This window comes from Camelus ferus, chromosome 27, assembly GCF_009834535.1.
Source record: "Camelus ferus isolate YT-003-E chromosome 27, BCGSAC_Cfer_1.0, whole genome shotgun sequence".
NCBI classification, from domain to species: Eukaryota; Metazoa; Chordata; class Mammalia; order Artiodactyla; family Camelidae; genus Camelus; species Camelus ferus.
This window is the reverse complement of record NC_045722.1, coordinates 23776855-23797061: the sequence shown is the minus strand read 5'-3', so window position 1 is coordinate 23797061 and position 20207 is coordinate 23776855. Positions and strand designations below refer to the sequence as shown.

Below are 20207 nucleotides of genomic sequence, written 5' to 3'. Positions count from 1 at the left end.
AATATAATTCCCTGTGCTATACAATATAAACTTGTAGTTTATCTATTTTATATATAGTAGTTAATATCTCCAAATCTAGAACTCCCAATTTGCCCCTTCCCACCCTCTTCCCCCTTGGTAACCATAAGTTTGTTTTCTATGTCTATGAGTCTGTTTCTGTCTTATAAATAAGTTTGTCCTTTTTTTTAGATTCCACATACAAATGATATCATATGTCTTTATCTTTCTGCCTTACTTCACTTAGAATGCCATTCTCCAGGTCCATTCATGTTGCTGCAAATGGCATTATTTTATTCTTTTTTATGGCTGAGTAGTATTCCATTGTATAAATATACCACAATTTCTTTATCCAGTCATCTGTTGATGGACATTTAGTTTGCTTCCATGTCTTGATTATTGTAAATAGTGCTGCTGTGAACATTGGGGTACAGGTGTCTTTTTGAACTAAGGTTCCCTCTGGATATGAGGAGTGAGGCTGCTGGATCATATGGTAAGTCCATTTTACTCTGTTATTAGCTTTTTATTTTTAGATGCATTTCTGATAATTAGAAGAGTTATGTTTTTAATCTAGTGGTTACTTTTTAAAATTCTGCCTTTAGGTACTAGTCTCTTTCCCTTTTTCTTAAAATGTGTTCCAAGGATCTACTTCAATAACACTAATTTATATCTTCTTCCTCCTCCCTCACTCCTGTACCTTCCAAGTTAGTAGTATGTTGTTCATACATTTTTAGTGTTTCCCCTTGTACTATTATGTATGTTCACACATTTATATTTGATCTGTCAACTTTAAATATCATGTTATACTCCCATGTAGTGCAGCTGAAGCCACTGTAAGTTGATTCTACTTCCTCCCTTCTGTCAGTTTGGTGGATGGTCCCATTTTGGTTTTGGCAGAACATTGACGTTCTCCTCTGTCATTTGTGTTGGTGCCTTTGCTTTTACTTAGATGTACAGTTACACACATTTACTTACTGCTGCCTGAATTTCCCTTTGCTAAGCCTCCATTCATTCTCGATTAGCTGGAACTCATCTTCCAGGAGTTTCCTCAAGAAAGACCCATTTGAGTCATATTTCCTGAACTCATACATGTGTCAGATGGTTTGTCTGTGGCCTTTATCCATGAGGGAATAGCCTGGATGAGTACAAACATTCTTAGCTCACACTTCTTTCTTTCAGTATCTTGTAAATGTGGCCCCATCATCTTCAGGCACTGAATGTAGCTGCCAAGAAGTGTGTTACCAGCCTGATGGTCTTGCCTTTTTGCTGAAATATTCAAATCATTCTCCTTATCTTTAAAACACAATAATGTGATAAGATGATGCCATGTTGATTACATTAGGACAGTTTCCTTATGTACAATCTGCTGTTTCAATGTGTAGGGTCAAGTATTTAATCAGAAGTTCTCTCTTTTGAAAATTTAAAAAATTTTAAATCTATGATTGCTGGTCTTAGATTCCTGTCCTAAAACTGCCGTCTCCCCTGTTCCTGATTTGCCTTCACTTTTCCATGATTGGAGACCCAAGATCATTCTTTGATGGCTGTCCACTTTGTTTCTTCTGAATTAGTGAAAGGGTATTGAAGAGATTATACTTTGTAATTGTTTTCATATTTACATTTGCGTGTAAATTATTTTTTCTGAACTTATGAGATAGAATATATGTGCATGGTCCTGTGTATATTTTAATTTCTTTTTTCTTTTGGTTTTTGGCGTTTTTTTGAAAATCAAAAGGAGAGACCACAAGCACCCAGAATGTGAACTACAGTGCCTGTTCAATGTGATGTGATTTCACATGACAAGCCGTTTGCTTTAAAATTGCATGAAATTTTATTACCAAGGTATTTTACAAATTTAAGTAACATATCATTTTGTTGAGCTGGCCTGATTATAAGGAAATAATACAATCTCTCCATATGGTAAAAAAAAAAAAAAAAGTTTTCTCTTTTAATCATAGTTGTTAAAGTCTTCTTTCTTTTCCACTGTCTTAGATTTCTCGTTTTGGGCTCCAACGATATGCACGTGGTATTTCTTTAACCGATAGTCTACATCCACCATTTCTCTTTAACCCTGTGTTTTTCTACAACTCTTTCATGGTGTTCACTTTACTAATTTTCACTGTTGGGGTCCTTACTATGCTCTCAGTGCCTGTTTCCTCTCTGCTCCCTCATAACTTGACTTCTTTTTCTTTCTTCCCCTGAGTTTAATCAGCTCCTGTCTCACTTTTTCCTATGAGTTCCTGTATCTCTGCTTCATCGTTTTCCTGCATAGATGCCATGCTTTAGTGCTCAATTAAGGCACCGCATACCCTTCGAGAGACAAAACAAAATATGCTGTTTCACATGAGATCTAACCTCCCTTGATGTTCCTCTTAAGACAATAAAAAAAAAAAAATGCAGCTACATGGATGGATCTGGAGATCATCATTCTAAGTGAAGTAAGCCAGAAAGAGAAAGAAAAATACCATATGATATCACTTATGTGGAATCTAAAAAAAAAAAAAAAAAAGACACAAATGAACTTATTTACAAAACAGAAACAGACTCACAGACATAGAAAACAAACTTATGGTTACCAGTGCGGGAAAGGGGGTGGGAAAGGATAAATTGGGAGTTTGAGATTTGCAGATACAAACTACTATGTATAAAATAGATAAACAAGTTTCTACCGTACAGCACAGGGACCTATATTCAATACCTTGTAGTAACCTATAATGAAAAAGAATATGAAAACGAATATATGTATGTATGTGTATGACTGAAACATGATGTTGTACATCAGAAATTGACACCACATTATAAACTGACTATACTTCAATAAAAAATAAGTAAAAATTAAATAAATAAAATACAATGAATAGAAGCTTAAAGCACAAACACTCCATCAGCCAGCTGTGCTGGAAGTGTGGGTACCGACCGTGAAACCTGTCCTGCTGGTACCCCAGTCACCTGTACGTGCCAATCACAAGCCAAGGCAGCACCTAGAAGGAAGCTTTTATCAGGCAACTGCCTCCCTCTCTCAAGGCTTTGGGCTGACGAATTCTTCCAGATAGTGATGCTGTTCTGCTGCTTGGAGGAAATACTGCTGGAAGAAGGAACAGAGGAAGCAAATACAGAAAGGGAGGGGTACAGGAACATCACTTGAAGACCTCAGGTCGGCGGCAGGAGAAAAAGGAGTCTTTCCTGCTGTGTAGATTCCTCTTGCAAATAAATCAGCATTCCGTGCGTGGAGAATTAGAGGAGGGTAGAAACCGGGTCGTCAGTTAGTATCTGCTAGAGTTGAATATTTGGCCTTGAAGCTTAGGATACAAACTGTAACCAGATTTATGATGAGATGGGATTCATCTTCAAAAGAGGATGTGAATTAAGAGAATAAGGACAAGAAGAAGGAAAATGGGGGAAACTCTGTGCTTTAAGGTCAGAGAGAAAGCAAAGGAGGCAGAAAATGGGGCATGGAGCGTTCAGAGTCATAGGTTAGGGGCTGTTAAAATGTCTGTGTTGAAGTGAGGTATTCTAGTGTCCTCACAGTGGCCTGGTGGCCCGCCGGGGTTCTGGAGATGGCATGAGGGACACCAGAATGAGAATTTCACGTAGTACAAGTGAGTCTCTGGGGAAGAGAGTAAGGACCCAGCAGGTGAGAACTCTGCAAAGGGGGGAATGAAGGGATCTGGGTGAAGGAGGGCAAGTCCCGTTACAGAGTGTTGACAGACAGGCACCGAGAGGGAGGTTATAAGGGTGGTCAGCAGCCCCAAACAAGGTCAAGTCCAAGGGAACTGGAGCCCCAGAAGCTTGGGTTTTCATCAAGACAAACCTGGATTTGAATCTCAGTTCTATCACTTACTGGCTGGATGTCAACCATAAGTGACGGAAGTTAGACATAAGCAAAAACCGATCACGAAGGGTCATGATACTGAGAGCTTTCCGCTTACTGAGATCTTTACAGATGCAATCTCCTCATCTCACTTAACCCTGCTAAGGCTTTTCATTTGGGGGATTTTACTATCCCAGTTGTACAGGAAAGGAACGTGAGGTTCCTCAGGGTGATGCATTTGCTGTCCTCACCGTCAGGGAAGTAGCTGGGAGGCAGGGCCAAGCCCAAAGCCTGTGCTTCTCACTGCTCTGAGGGACTGATTCCTCCCTCAAGCGGAGTGTTCTTGCTTCGGGGCCCACAGCCTGGGGATTCCATCTGGCCTCAGCCCGTTCCCTCATTGTGATGGTGTCACCATGGGACCTCTGTGCCTTTCCATCGCATCCTCCCTCCATGTGACATCTGCTGGGACTCTCCAAGACTTAAAGTGGAGAAGATGAAAAGGGAGCTGGAAACTTCTGCTCTCTGAGCACCAAGCCCTGCTTCCAGGCCACCAGGGACCCACGCCTGTCCCTCGCCCCTAGACTTCCTGTTTTTAGCTACAACGTCTGCAGTCTACCAGCGTCAAGCTCATCCCTGGGGCATCCCCCAACTGCAAGTCACCACTTGTGCTCCTGGTTGTCCTGAGCTGCCATCTTCAGAATTGTTCAGAGTAAGAAGCCCATCTCAAGGGGCTCTGACCCCCTAAATGTCTGATGAGTGTGTCTGTCGACCACCCTGTTTCCTTCCCACTCAGTGGCCTCTTGGACCCTTTCCACGTGCACGGACACTGGGGTATTGGATCCTTGAGGAGTTCTTTAAAATCTCAGAAGCCAGCATTTGGGAGCTAGGCTTTGTGGACTGTGCCACCCCCTCCTCCCCTCCATGTTTGCTCTCACCTGACACTTACTGGATCTCCGTTTGCTATGAGGTGCAGCATAGGTTAGAGCCAGGATGCTCACCGGTTAAGGATACAGGCAGGTGTGTAGCAAAGTGAGCAGGAGTGCAGGACAGTGATGGGAGGACACGGAGGCATGAGCCAGTCAGAAAATCAGGGTGAGAGGTCACAGGGAGGGAAAGCAGAATGGACGAGCTTTTGCTGGTGGCTGGACGCTTGCCTCCCGGCATTGCCCCAGGCAATCCTCTAACAGAGAGATGCAGTGGGGGCACACGCCCCCCACCCCGTAGCTGTGGTCCACAGAGGTGACGCGTGATCACCGCCTTGTGGTGGGAATGTAAATGGGCAGTTCTGGAAGGGTCTCCTCTGGACAGGCTCTTTTCCTGTGGGTGGGAGAAGCATGGTGGGTCAGGAGTGGGCTGGCTCCTGGGAGCAGGAGCTGGGGGGCGGCAGGGATGGGGGTGGGGGGGCTGCAGCTGTGCCAGGACCAGGTCTTGTGCCCGGGGCAGCCGTGCAGGGTGAGATTGCAGCTCGGGGGATGCATCCAGATTGGAGGGTTCTCATGCAACACTGCAGTGTAGCAAGTGAAGGACTGTGGTTCGAGGCTGTAACCCTCTAAGCCTCACTTTCTGTTCGTGAGAAGCTAGAATGGTGCCTGCTCCCGGTGGGGCTTGGGGACGATGACATCTCCGGCCACACCAGGTGCTCCACGTGGGCTGTGTCCCTCCTCTCCCGTCGCCAGGATTCGTCGTGCTGGTGTCACCACTAATACACACTCCCATGATACCGTGTCTGCATTTCATTATAGAACCTCAGTCGTCCATGACCTTCCCTCTCCCCGACCTTCCTTCCACACACAGGTTCGACCCTCCCTTGGGCACTTGCCACCGTCAGCCCTGCTGTAGAGCAAGGCAGCCACCCAGGTCATCACCCCTGCTAAGGAATCACGTCCCTAAAGGCAGGGTCTTGTCCTGCCCTTCCTGGAACCTGCACTCTGGAACGTGACTGCCTGTTGGATAGACACCACCACTTAGACTCAAAAGTGCATTTGTGATCACACGTGCAGGATTCTCTCCTGTGACCGGCAGTCACGTGGAAGAGTGACAGCACATGCTGGAATTTCTGCTTCAACTGCTTCCCCTAAACCAGCTCCGTCTTTGCCACCACCCTCCACTACTGCTGCCACACAACTACAAACAGTGACAGGGCCGTGTAACACCAGAACCTCCACCTGTCGTCACTGACTGGTTTTTTTGTTAAATAGCCCAGATGCCTTAGTTTGGTTTCCTGACCCCAAAATGTACAAAGATGCTCCTACTGTGTCTTTGTGAGCTGACTGTGGAGTTAAAAAATACGATTACATTGTAAAAGACCGTGTTGATAGAATTTAAACATGATGACTGATAGCATCGTCTGCACCAGAAAAAAAAAAAAGTAGAAAGACCAAGGGAAGATATTCAAATCCTATTTTATACAGGCAACGCCTCGTGCTGTGTGTATACAACATAATTCCACATAGAGTTTGTCAATATAGTTAATACCTGGAATTTGAAGTTAATCAGGAGGGGATAAGATTTTATTTGCTCTTTAACATTAAAGCTAAAAATTAAAGCTAAGCTTTTAATTCTTTGCCTTTAAAAAGCTTGTGATGCCTGGTAGGATCAGGTGCAGCGGGTGATGCCTCCTTCCTGCCATGAGAAGTCCACCAGCTCTCAGGGCTGGGAACTGAAGCCCCCATGCTGAGTCCAGCTCCCTGCAGTTAGCACCACCCCCCTTCCCGAGTGCTGTGAAGAGTCTGCCTCAGCACCCAGCACCCAGCCCCCAGCCCAGTGTCAGGGGGCCTGCTGAGCGCTGCCCGGGCCAGGCACACCTGTCCTGCCCGGCATCTCACCTGATTCAGCACCTGAAGTCTCCTCTCGCCCCCTCCCCCAGGCTCTCACCCAGCCGTCCCTCTGGAGCCCCCACCTTTCCCAAACTGAGCTTAAAGGAAGAAGTGAAATAGTGAACCAAAGCCAAGAATGTGGGGATTCTTTTCATTCGCTTTTTTCCTCTCGCTTTTGCTCCCCTTGGAGCGTAAGCTCTAGGACTTGATTTTCAGGGAGGGGTGGGTAATTAGGGATGGAATGTTCTGCAGTGTGTGTGTGTGAATCTAAGGTGTCACAGTAGATAGTCACAGACTTCAGGAGACATCGTGGGTGTAGAACACTGGCTCCTCTGGTTCATTCTGGGCACATAAGAAGTCAGTACTGCAGGGCCTCTGTATTAGTGGTAACTGGTTTAAAAAAATGACAGACTATAAACCTGTGTTTGCCACTCTGCTTCCGCCATGTATCCTACCAACAAGCCTCACCTACCGAATCCAGTGAGTTTTAACTCCACATCTGATTCCTTTCCTCTTTCCCTACCTTTTTTGTCTTTTTTCCTTTTCTTTAAAAAAAGAATATTTTGTGTGTTATTAACAGGAATTCCTATTTGGTGTGGCTTAACTATTTCAGAAGGTCATCAGATTGTGAGACTGCTTCCATGAAACATTTTTGTGCCACTGTTTAAAAAAATTTTTTTAAACAGTTGACATTAATAAAAATGTGAATGTGGGGTTGGGGGGGTACTCTTAGAGAGTAGACATCAGGCCATTTATCCCTTAGAAAAATGAGAACTGCTGGTGGGAAGCTCCTGAGTTAACCCATGCTAAAAGAAACCCTTCTTTGCCTGGTTATTTCCTACCACGTGACCGTTATTCATGCATCAGTATTGTGATCTCTTGTCAATTTCTCATCTCCAGGCAAAAACTGGGACCTGACGGCCGCTCTGAGTGACTATGAGCAGCTCCGACAGGTGCACACAGCCAACCTGCCACCTGTTTTCAATGAGGGCAGGTGCCCCAAGCAGCCGGAGCGAGAGCCGCCCCCTCCCGGGCACACGGCGGACCGGCCCTGCCTGCCCCGGCAGGAGGACATCGCCCAAGGTACCGGCTAAGGGACCCCACCCCGCCAGGCACCAGCTCCCTGGCCAGCACACCATGGCTCACAAGGGGACTGGGGTAGGGGAGCAGAGAACGGCCAGGTCACAGCCTCCCACCTGCAGACAGAGCAGTGTCTCCATGCACCATGCCTCTTACTAAGCAGAACTGTCCTCTGCAGCTTCCATTCCTGGTTCAGAAAAACAGGAGAGTGAGTCCACTTCCCTAGGCCCCCATGTGCCTCCTGGATGCCTGGTTTTTCCAGACCGAACCTCTCTGGTCCCTTCAATTATTCCCCAAGTGGCACAGCCTCCAAACCTGTTTCACACTGGTGTTCATCATTTCTATAACCTCTGTTTTCTCTATCCCTTTTCTTAATTACAGAAGTAAGAAAAGCTCATTGTAACACAGGAAGCAATACAAAGATGTATAAAGAAAACGTAAGGGGGTGGAGGTATAGCTTAGTCATAGAGCTCTTGTGGCAGGAGGTCCTGGGTTCAATCCTCAGTGCCTCCATTAAGGGAAAAACAAAAATAAAAATAAATCATGAAATGCATATTTATCTTTAAAAAAAAAGTGAGAGTTTTCTTCTCCACAACTCCCAGGTCACAGGGAGACCAGCCAGTGTTTGCATCCTGTTCCGTCTCTTCCTACTTTGCTTGTTCAAAATGCAAACACGTCAGAGCCCATTGCACATAATGCCCTTTGCAAAGTGCTTGTTTCCTTCAGCAATAAATCACAAACGTACTCTCCTAATATTTTATTCCACAGCATGTGATCATTTTTAAACCATGCCTATATTCACAGTGATTCTGTTTTTTCTTGGATTTTGTTGGTGGTGGTGGTTTTGACACTACAAGCGATGCTAAAATGAACTCTATGCCTGCAGTTCATACATACTAGGGCTTTTATTTCTATAGGTTAGCTTTTCCAAAGTGGATTTTCTGTGCCAGCATGTGAATTTTTAATTTAATAACTTCAGGATTTCTTTCCCAAGCACATATCTGTTCACCATGTGTGAAACGGGGTGTTCCCCCTCATTCTTGCCAGGACTGGATATTCTCACAATGATTTTACATTGTTTTTCTACTCTGAAGGTTAAAAAGAAAATAGTGTATTTTTAACTTTCATCTTGTCATTTGCTCGTTAGCCAGTTAGATCTCCCCTTGTGATGTGCCTGTTCACATACTTTGCCCATTTTTCTATTGATTTGTTTGCATTTTTCTTATCAATTTGTAGCATTCTTAATAATGAAGACAAACATATATTATCTTTGTATATGAGGTATATTAATATAAAGTATTTTAATATCTCCCATTGCATTAGATCAAACCTCCCAACCTGTATCTCCCGCTATATCATTTGCCTTACAACTGTTCACAGAATATTCTGCCACACAAAATGTTTACATTCCTATGCATTCATGGCTAAGAGTGGCCTCTCTTGGCTCTCCAGGATCTCCTGAAATTCAAAGTTATCGACATACTTTCCTACATTTTGGGGCTATATTGTTAGTTGCATATGTAGTCATGTTTGTTAAGTCATCTGGCTCTAATGTGCTTTGTTACCAATATATAGAGAGTCTCTGTCCCACATAATTGTTTATCTTTAAATCTGTTTTAGTTGATGTTAAACCTCTACCCTGCCTTTCTGTTGGTTCATACTTGCCTGGAATAGCATTTTCATCTGTTATTTCAATGCTTCTTTATCCTTCTGTATCTAATGTGATTCCTGTAAGTAGTTTATCATCAGATATTATTTTATTGTCCAATCCAAGAGTCTCTGTCTTTTAAGCAGTGAATTTAATCCACTTATTTTACTTTTATGATAGTCCTGTCTGTGCTTCATGTTATGTGATTTCTTTGCCACACTTTTTTGTATGTGTCTTTCTCCTATTCTATCTTTTCTGCCTATTTAATTTTTCAATTGGTTTGAAAGTTATCCATTCTATTTATGTTATAGTTACCCCCGTTCTATTACAACCTATATTTAGGTTTTCTCTCTGTTAATTTTTAAAACTTATCCACAACTATATTTTATCCTGAAAAAAAAAAAAAAAAGACATGTGTCTCTGTTTTCATCTTCTCCCTTCCTGCCTCCTGGGCTCTCAATCATATTTAGGCTCTTTTTGCTTGTTTAGACAACAGTTAACTTTATTTACTCACATTTATCTTTTGCTGAAAGACTGCTTCCTCAAAGACTATTTTCTAAAAGAATTATTGCATGATCAGTCTCCTAAGACTTCAAGTAACTAAAGGTGTTTACATGACATACTTAAATTTCTGTTTGGTGGCATGAGAATTCTAGGTTCAGATTACCTTCCTTGAATGTTCTGAAACCATTCCATCCCCCCACTGGCTTCCTGCATCTCATTTTCATGCCTTCTAAGAGGATTCCTTGACTTGATCTTCTAACATTCTAATTTATTTTTCACATGAATCCATTCTGTTAATCAGCATTCACATTTTTCATTCCAAATAAGCTCCTTCTCATTATTATTATTTCACATTCTGGCATTCGCTTTATCTCTTTGAACACATTTGCTAGGCTTATTTTAAAAGCTTGTCCTCCTGGTGCATTCCAGCACAAGTACTTTGTGGACTTTCTGTAACAGTGTTTGCCTTGCTCAGACATTTCCTAAGTTTTCCCCCGAGCACACAGCACCTTGCAGTCAGCAGCCATCTCAGCTTATGGTATCAGGGGAAAGGGACAAAGGCATGAGCTCTGGTTGGCATGGAGCTTGGGGAGATGTGCACTCAAGTTGGTGAGCGTTGAATGCTTTGATTTGGGCTCAGAATGCTCCCCACTTGCTCTCTTCCCCATGGTTGCTTTTCTCCTTAGGGGACCTCCCAGACCCTCTGTTCTAGAAATTTTTCATTTCCAGGGGCTGCCACCTTCTGTTGTGACTGGCAAGCTCACAGGGGGTGTAAGAAAGAAGAGGAGAGGCGGGCCTGGCCAGCCCACCTGTTCCTGTGTGGTTGGTACCTGTCCCTGCTGAGCACCAGCATTGCCCTGACACTCTTCCAGCTGGCATCAGCCAACACAGTATCTGGCCCACACTGCAGTGGGGATGGCGTAGGCAGTGACCTGCCCAGGGCTGGGCTGGGGAGGGGAGAGGCACAGCCAGAACAGCCTCCCTCAGCCCCTCCCCGTGGAACCCAGCCCACTCCCACTCTCCGGCTCCAGTGGGCCTCCTGGGTGGGCTAGGAAGAGCTGCTGAGGCATGTCCATTGTCTTGTCCTCCTCCTTCATGTCTGCCACCATATCTGAATCTGGAGGAACCACCTCTTCTAATCGTTTAGTTCGGTCTTCCCTTCTGGGTCTTCCGTGACTGTGTCTTCCTTCAACACCACCAAGGACAGCCTCCTGGCATCTCCTGCACAGTGGAAATCCAGACAGTTGGCAACATGGCCGTTCCTGCCCTTTGGAGTGGCAAACAATCCAAACCCTTATCTCATCCTCCCATGGAAGGGCCTAGAAGGAGCCTCCTTTCCATTTTCAGAGAGGTTGACAGAACCAGAACCTAAAAAGTGTAACTGATACCTGCTGCCATCTGATGTTTATCAGACATTATTCAGAAAAAAACAGAGGTATATCATAACATAATTCCATTAATTGAGCCTTGTGAACATGTATTTTTAATAAAACAGAAATTGTAGGGGGTCAGGGTAGAACTCAGTGGTAGAGCATGTACTTAGCCTGTACAGCTTCCTGGGTTCAATCCCCAGTACCTCCATTAAAAAATAAATAAATATCAAATAAATAAACCTAATACACCCCCCAAAAAAGATTTTTAAAAAAATTTTTAAAAAGACATTGTAGTTTCTGAATTAGATCTATATCTCCTTTAATTGGATTCTTCCTGAAATCATAATGCACTAAAATGGAAAATAAAGCCCTCCTGATTCTAAATCAGAGGTCAGCAATGGCTCATGAGCCAAATCTGGCCACTTCCTGTTTGTCAATAAAGCTTTATTAGAGCACACTCAAGCCCATCATTTACACACCGTCTATGGCTGCTTTAGAGCTACAGAGACAGTTGAGTAATGGTGGCTGAGATTGTATGGCCCACAAAGCCTGCAAAATTTATATCTGCCCCTTATTAGAAAAGTTTTGTCCACCTATTTTAATGCGGACCCAGGGTTTGCTTTAATCAGACACGGTAAGACACGCAGACAGAGAAATGACTGTCGTAGAGGGAGAGATCCTTATGCTCACAGCTCCCTAGAAGCTGGAGGCATAGCATGCCATGCAGGGCCACACAGAGAAGCGCCAGGGCTGGTCGGGAGGGGACAGAGAGGAAGACCAGGGGCAGGAGCCTTTATTGTGTTTCTGTGGCAAAGGCAAGGCAGGGCAGGCAGACTTAGGATTGGCCAGTTTGGATAGTTTCAGCTGGCTCTCTGGGGCCTACGGGCCATCTGCAGTTCTGTGGTACCTGGCCCTGGGGTAATCAGGGTATGCATATGGGCTGCTGTTGTGAGAGCCAGCTGGAGGAGGTGGTTAGGAGTACATACAGGCCCTGAATTGGTTGCTTTGCACCAGAAAGATGCACTCCTGGATGAGTCCTTCGGTAGCTCTAAGAATTGGCTAATCCTGTAGGGAAATCCTCTGCCTGGTCAGGGAGGCCCCAGATGCCAGACCATCAAGGATACAGAAAATAGAATTAATACACATCCCATGGCCTAAATCATAGGTATCTGAGTTGGCTTTGTCAGTGGTTGGGAAATTCTGTCCAGCCTCTCACTGTTTTAAAATCCCTCTTATTTCTCTGGGGGCATAACTTTGAACATTGTAATTCTTGCTTTATTTATTTAATTTATACTTCCAAAAGAAGGACTGCTGAGTTCATGTTTAAAGAACCAGTTTGCGAGTGTGTGTGTATGAGTGTTTGTGTGCGTGTGTGTGGTTACATATGTGCGTTCATGGAGGGGATGGTTAGGACATATTAGAATTAGGAACACATGTTTCTCATTACGTGACCTTTAACATCATTTACTTTTAGTTCAAAGGCTTTTCCCCTCAGACTCCTAATATTTACTATTTGAAACTGTCTAATCACATCTTATCACACTATGAGTCAATGTTTCCAAGGTCCTCTTCCATCAGAATAGGTGCTGATTGATGAGCCAAGAAGGCATATAGATGGCCCACCCAGCATGTTCCCACTGTTGAGGGCAGTGTGGGTTCACATCACCTCGGGTGTTAGAGCAAACTGATGTCCATCTCCATCTGGTCCTGAAAGATGGGGCAGTCCCTCCTCTCCCAGATTCCCAAAAGGTAGCTAGTAGCAAGAAGGGGTAGCTTGTAAGGGGTAGAAAGGCATGGGTTCTCCTCTGCTCCTGCTCTCAGGGAACGGGATCAAGGAAGCAGAAGCGAGGGGGTGACTCCCAGGGACACAAGCCAGCCCACATGCTCCATCTCCTCTTCCTCATGGCCTGGGTGGTCTGACTTCTCCTCTCACTCTTCTGCAAAATATACCATACTCAATTGTCTTGGTCTCAGAATGAAACTGAAGATGAATCAAAATTATCCATTTTGGAATACTCTGTCCCTGGGGCTCACCATTCATTTTGATGTGCAAATATATGAGGCTTCTGAGAATTAATTTTTTTAATTGAAATTGGTTTACAAGGTATTAATTTCTGGTGTACAGAATAGTGATTCATATATATATATATATATATACACACATACACACATATACACACACACATATATACACATACACATATATATATTCATTTTCAGATTCTTTTCCATTATTATAAGGTATTGAATTACAAGATACTGAATTTTCCACTATTACAAGGTATTGAATATAGTTCCCTGTGCTTTACAGTAAGGAACTTGTTGTTTATCTATTTTACATACAGTAGTTAGTATCTACAAATCTCGAACTCCCAATTCATCCCTTCCTCACCCCTTTCCCCTAGTAACCTTAAGTTTGTTTTCTATGTCTGTGAGTTTGTTTCTGTTTTGTAAGTAAGTTCATTGTTGTCATTTTTTTAGATTCTGCATATAAGTGATATCATAGGATATTTGTCTTTCTCTGTCTGGCTTACTTCACTGAGTATGACAGTCTCCAAAGTTAATTCAATTAACTTTGAATTTAAAACCAACCAAATTACCCCAGGATCCGAAGCCTCTTGGTTTTAACCTAATTTAGCAAAATGACTTTAATAGCATTTCTGTGCACTACTCTCACATGTGTGGAAGCAGAGTTCTTGTTCTGGACGAAGGCAGGGGCATAGGTCTTCCATCGGCACACAAGACCAGAAGTGAGTCTCAGGAAGGCCTCAGAAAGGCAAAGCACAGAACCCGACCGGTGAGCAGGCTAATGGGAGTGGGAATCCTTATGGCCTGAGTGAGCACACGTACTAATGAACTTGCCATTCTGTGTAGACAATACTCGTTCAAATGCCAGTTTGAATTCTGTTTTCCTGAGGACTACTGCCTTGCTAAAAGAATTCTTCATTATTACAAATATTGACGTAAAAAAGAAAACCTATTCCTAACATCACATATTTAAGAATTCTTTACCTCTTAAGCACAGGACTTTTTAAAAAAAAAAAAAAGTATGTTTTCAAATATATCTACTTTCTTTGCTGTGGCATTTAGATTGGATGATTGACTTCCTAGGAAAGTAACACGTTGTCCTTTAGAGAAATTCTGCACTGCATTTCTCACCCCTTGGTCGGAAAGCCAAGGTAGAGTAAGACCCAAGTAGACCATCAGTTTTTAAATGTATTTATTTTTGATGAAATATAGTTGCTTTACAGCAGAATTGTGTTTAGACCATCATTTTCTGAGAGTGCTGTGACAACAGAAACATTCAGACAGAAGAGAAGCCACAAATGGCTCACTATTTCTTAATTTTGTTTATTTTTTGATGGGGGAGGTAATTTGATTGATTGATTGATTGATTGATTGATTGATCTGAGGAGGTACTGGGGATTGAACCCAGGACCTCATGCTTGGGCTCCACCACTTAAGCTATACCCTCCCCCACTCACTGTCTGTGTCCTGGGACCCTTCACTTGGGTGGGATGTATGTGCTTATCAGAGTAACTTTAGTAAAGGTAACTTATCTTAAAATCCAAACAGCAGTGGAGGAAGGCGAATGGGTTGCTTCTCACTTGAAAGATGTAAATGCATAAAAACAAAGGCAGTTGCCCTGGTAGAATTTGGTGCTGGGAGAGGGCAGCTCTGCTGAGCTGAGTCCGATGTAACTTAAGACCCAGAAAGCAAGGCTGATGATCTTTAAGGATGCTGAAGGGCACTTGTGTGATGGACTTGCCCTTCGCCTCCTAAGTGGTTTCAAGACTCCCTGATCACGTGCCATATGCCAAGTGGTGGGGGTGTTAGCCCAGCATTAGGGAGGCTGCGGGAAACACTGGCAGGATGGCAGGGCTAGTGGGGAGTAATGGGTGTGCAGGTGTACGTGGGTATGCCTGTGTGTGTGTGTGTGTGTGTGTGTGTACATGGACATGTGTTCCTGTGTGCATACGTATGCGTGTGCACCACGTGTGTGCCACGCACGTTTATACGTGCGTCTGTGTCATGCGCACGTGCACGTGTGTGCGCGTGCGCGCACATGTGGGATGTGTGTCGTGTGCGCGCCCCGCCCAGCAGCTCTCAGCCCCGGATGGTCTCTCCCTCCCCTGCAGAGAAGCGGCTGTCCCGCGGCATTTCCCACGCCAGCTCGGCCATCGTCTCTCTGGCCCGGTCGCACGTGGCGAGCGAATGCAGCAACGAGCAGTTCCCCCTGGAGATGCCCATCTACACGTTCCAGCTGCCGGACCTAAGCGTGTACAGTGAGGATTTCCGGAGCTTTATCGAGCGGGACTTGATCGAGCAGGCGACGATGGTGGCTCTGGAGCAGGCCGGTGAGTTCCCCACAGGCAGGCCGCCCAGGATCTCCGGGAGTGGGGAGGGGGAGGCGGCACAACTCACGTTACCCCGCGAGCCAGGGGGGCGCGCAGTCCGGCTCTGGGTGCCTGCATCACACGCCTGCTGGATGTGGGGCCCAGAACGCATGGTACCCAGACTTCTTGAGTGTTCCCTTTGTTCCTGTATCCACACTGGCCAGGCCAGTCCCCCTAGAGAGAACTCCAGGCTGCTTTGTAATTCTCTCCTTTCTTGTACAATCCCTACTCCCCAAGTGGGTGCTGAAGAGAAAATAAGAAAGACCATGGGCTTGGGGGGAAATAGGAGAACTGTCACTTCCTATAAACGCGGGCAAGGTAGATGACCTCCTTGAGCCTCGGTTTCCCATCTGTTAAGAAAAGGAGGTGGATGCAACAGGGTGAAACTCAGTGTTCAGTGGCCCGTGCCCCTAAGAGCTTCTAGTCTCCTCCTCCACCCAACCCTCCACCCCACTTTCCCCACCCCGCCCCACCCCCGTAAAACCTGACTTGGCTCTCCCTGGTACAGGAAAAACGGATGTGGGGCGTAAGGAGGGTTAGGGTTAGGAGTGGAGCCCCTAGGATCTGCCCCGCCAGGCGTGGGTCCTTGGCTTTGCGCAGGAAGCAATTTAAGAGCGAGCCACAGTTAAGTAAAGGTAGATTTATTCAGAGAGATACACACTGCATAGAGTGTAGTCTGTTTCAGAAGGCAAGAGAAAGGCCACAAGGTGTGGGGATTGGGTGCTCAGGTTAAAGTAAAAGTAGACACACCTCCATAGACAGAGTGCTGACCGCCTCGGAAGAGGAGGGAGAGAGGCGGCCACAAGGCCCCCCCGAGGCTTGTGGTGTTGGAACAGAATCCGCGTTCTCGGTAACTGTGCTGGAGCTGGTGTTGTGATCCCGGACAAATTGTTTTCTCTGCTGCTGCACAGCTACCAAAGGCAACCCAAAGACCAATACCCACAGCCTGGCTCTGTCTTTGACTTGATCAACGGAGGTAAAACAATCCCTCTGGATTGACAACAGCCTTAAACCTCTCCCGCTTCCCTAACCTGGGAATGGAAACCGTCACCCAAGTCCATGAAGCGCAGAGCATCCCAACAGGATTAACCCGAAGAGGAACACACCAAGGCACATGGTAATTAAATGGACAGAAATTAAAGATAAGGAGAAAATACCAAAAGCAACAAGAGAAAAATAGCAAATAACGTGCAAGGGGACTCCCAGAAGGCTCTCAGCTGACTTTTCAGCAGAAACTCTGCTGGTCGGAAGGGAGGGGCACGATGTGTTTAAAGTGCTGAAAAGGAAGAATCCTGCAACCAAGTGTACGCCACCCAGCAAGGCTCTCGTTCAGATCTGACACTGAAATCAAAAGCTTTACAGACAAGCAAAAGTTTAAAGCAGTCAGCATCACCAAACCAGCTTTACAGCAAGTGTAGAGGGACTTCTCTAGGTGGAAAAGAAGAGGCCACAACTAGAAAGAAGGAAATTATGAAGTGTAAGAGCTTACCAGTAACAGCAAACAGACAGTAAAGGGAGGAAATCATATACACACAAACTAATAGGGAATTAAAAGACAAAAGTAGTAAAAATCATCCGTATACACAATAAGCAGTTAGAGGACACACAGAACAATTCGATGTAAAATATGATACTAAACCCCTTCCTGTGGAGGCTGGCTATTTTAAAGATGCCTCTTTTGTGAGTAATTCAGATGAGATGTTTTAAACCAAAGATACGCTATTCATAGAGAAGGGGAAATTGGTATAGGTCAAGAAAGAAAAAATTTCCTGAGCTAATTTCTCTTGAATGTCACAGCAGCTGAGACCTTTACAAAGTTCAGTCCTGAGCATCACGCAAAGCACTGGTAATTGCTGCTGCGTCATTTAAAGCTGGAGTCATGGCAAAGGGCGCAGAGTCCACTGTGACAGCTCCCCCTTCTGCCTTGGCCTGCTCAGCCAAAGGGCCTCTGCACATTCAGAATGTCTGTTCTGTTATTTTTTTCCCCCGTAAGTCACATATTAATTGTCATCACTTACATTTTACCTTCTAGACCAGCAATTTGAAAGGGTACTCTTGGGCGGGGCAGGGTATAGCTCAGTAGAGCACATGCTTAGCATGCACAAGGTCCTGGGTTCAAGCCCCAGCACCTCCATTTAAAAATAAATAAGTAAATAAATAAACCTAATTACCTCCCTCCCCCAAAAAAATTTTTTTAAAAAAGGAAAAAAAGGAAGGATGCTCTTTCCCTCCAGCATCCAATTTTGGAAAACGCCTTTGAAAAACGCGAACTTAATGGGTTAAGATGCCAGATTCACCCACAGCGCCTCATTTCTGCCCAAGGGATGGAGAGAACTGACAGCAGGGTTGGCACCCGGGACTGTGGACGGCACCCCATCAGTGCTGTGGAAAGCCTCGAGGAAGCCACCCGGCACCCCGACTTTCAGGAGCGTGCTCCTGGGCTGGGAGAGTCCGAACATCAGAGTCCCGCCTAGGAAGGAGAGGTGAGGACCAGAAGATAATGAAGGGCAGAACACGCATGCGTTCCTTTCCTCCCCACACTGTCCATTGGCTTCTCTGAACTGCTTTCTCCTACTCTCAAGCAACAGACCCGATCATCCCTCAGGCCCTTTCTGTGCCCAGATCCTGGGGGGACCCCCCCACCGATGCACAGGAGTCCCACGCAGCCCCCTACCCTGGCTGAGTGAGGAGCCCAGGTGCTGGGAGTTGTCCCTGGCTGCGCCCCTCGGGCCCTGCGGTCACTCTTGGTCGGCAAGACAGGGCTCAACCGTGGAACTGTGAGTGAGAAAGCTCTCGGTATGGCCAGGTGCAGAGTGTCAGCTCCTCCTCCCAGTAATCTAGTGCTCAGGAGCGCTGGGAATCAACTATTGATCAGCGATATTATTTACTGTGTAGGCAGGAGTGGAAATATGAATGTGAAAAAAATTTTAGTGAAGGGGGCAGGTATAGCTCAGTGGTAGTGTGCTTAGCATGGAGGCGGTCCTGGGTTCAATCCCTAGTCCCTTCATTAAAATAAATAAACCTAATTTCCCCAAAAAATTTTTTTTCGATTTTTAGTGAAAAAAATCTACTTGTTCAAGGCATAATTCTCGTTGTGTTTTGAAGGAAATACAGACTCTGTAACTGGACTCCCCTCTCTCTCGGGGCTGGACAGGAACCCAGGGCTCATGTGGTTCAGAAAATCAGCAAAAAAATGACCTTCACTCAGTTCATGTTGCCTGTGGTCCAGCCGTCCATCCTGGGTGCCCAGCTCCACTCTCCCAGGGCCTGGAGCAGAGCAGGCGTCCACAGTGGACCCCCAGATCCCTGAGGCCCATGGACAGTCCCATCTGCTTGAGGGACCTCTGTATTCAGCCTCCCGCAGAAGCCACGGGAGCTGGAGTGCTATTCTCCCCAGGCCTTAAAACCCTGGAGGACCCAAGCTCCTCCCACCCCGTGACAGTCAGGGACACAAGGGGGGCCAGATCTTCAGGACAGGAAACTGTTGACCTCCCAAGAGAGGAAGGAAAACGTCTTTCAAGCTCCAGCGTTTAGAATGCAAGAAACCGATTTATTTCTCAGTCAGGTTATCCTGCTGCGTTCACACGTAAGAAGACTCAGAGATCAGGGTCTGTAGGTTTGGGAAGGAACACCTGGCACCCCTTTCAGACGCCCACCACAGCATGGAGGAGATGGTGTGGCACATCAGCGGGACCACAGGTCCCAAGGGCAGGGTCATGTTTGTGTGATTAAGCAGTTAATGCACACACGGGACTCTGGTCAACATGTCAGAAGTATGTGAGGATGGATGCCTTTGAGCTGTGATGTTGAGTCTTATCTCCACGGGAGGGCATTTGGATTGGAGCGAATCTAGCAGAGAAGCCCCAGGATGCGCAGGTTTGGAAGCTTCCAGAGCAGCCCGCCCGGCCGCATCCTAGATCAGCTGGGAGGCCCACAGGAGCCTGGCTTCATTCTGTCTTAAAGTCAGAGCTGTGTGACAGCTGCTGAGACAGATTCACCCCAGGAAAGCCTGAGCAGCACTCCCACGAACGCCCCATCCAGGTGCTGGACCACCAGCCCATCACTGCGAATCCCGCAGGTGAAATCGTGGCCCCGTGGAGAGGAAGTTCTACTCAGGAAGAAAGACAAAGGTAGACCATGAATATAGCACGAGGGAATTTGAGGGGGAGGGGGATTAGGGCAGGGAGGAATGAGCCCTCAGACCCGCTTCTGGCACAGTTTCAAAGACATGGCGTATTTAAGGAAGGCAGGGTCACAGGAGCAGATGGAGTGAGGGCTGGAGGAATTGGAAAGGAAGGCGAGAGAAGAGTAGCCAGGGAGCCCTCATGAGCCCTGAGGGTACCTGCAGGGAGAATGTGCAGCCCCTGCAGGGCTTCAAGAAAGGGAGGGGAGTAACATATATGGATTCACAGTGACACGTTCTGGCTGCTCTGTTGAGAACAGACTCTTCGGAGACAAGAGAGGAACCTGGGGGAGCAGGGGGAGGCGGCTGCTGTAGCCCAGTGCCTTGGGGGTAACAGTGGAAATGACGCGAAGTGGCTAGATATTAAGGCAGTGTCTGTTTGGGAAAAGGACATACAGGTC

At 45.8% G+C, this 20207-nt stretch overlaps 1 protein-coding gene across 8 annotated transcripts in view; it reads left to right on the top strand.

Annotated features, from left to right (window-relative positions):
- The window catches only part of OTUD7A (OTU deubiquitinase 7A), a 209134-nt gene that overhangs the window by 145248 nt on the left and 43679 nt on the right, over window positions 1-20207 (top strand). For 7 of the 8 annotated variants that reach the window (XM_032469184.1, XM_032469185.1, XM_032469189.1 and 4 more), the window contains 2 exons: window positions 7522-7704; window positions 15366-15584. In XM_032469184.1, coding sequence (XP_032325075.1) covers window positions 7522-7704; window positions 15366-15584 — 402 coding nt within the window. The remainder of the gene's footprint in view (window positions 1-7521; window positions 7705-15365; window positions 15585-20207) is intronic. The other variant, XM_032469190.1, reaches the window with a different exon arrangement.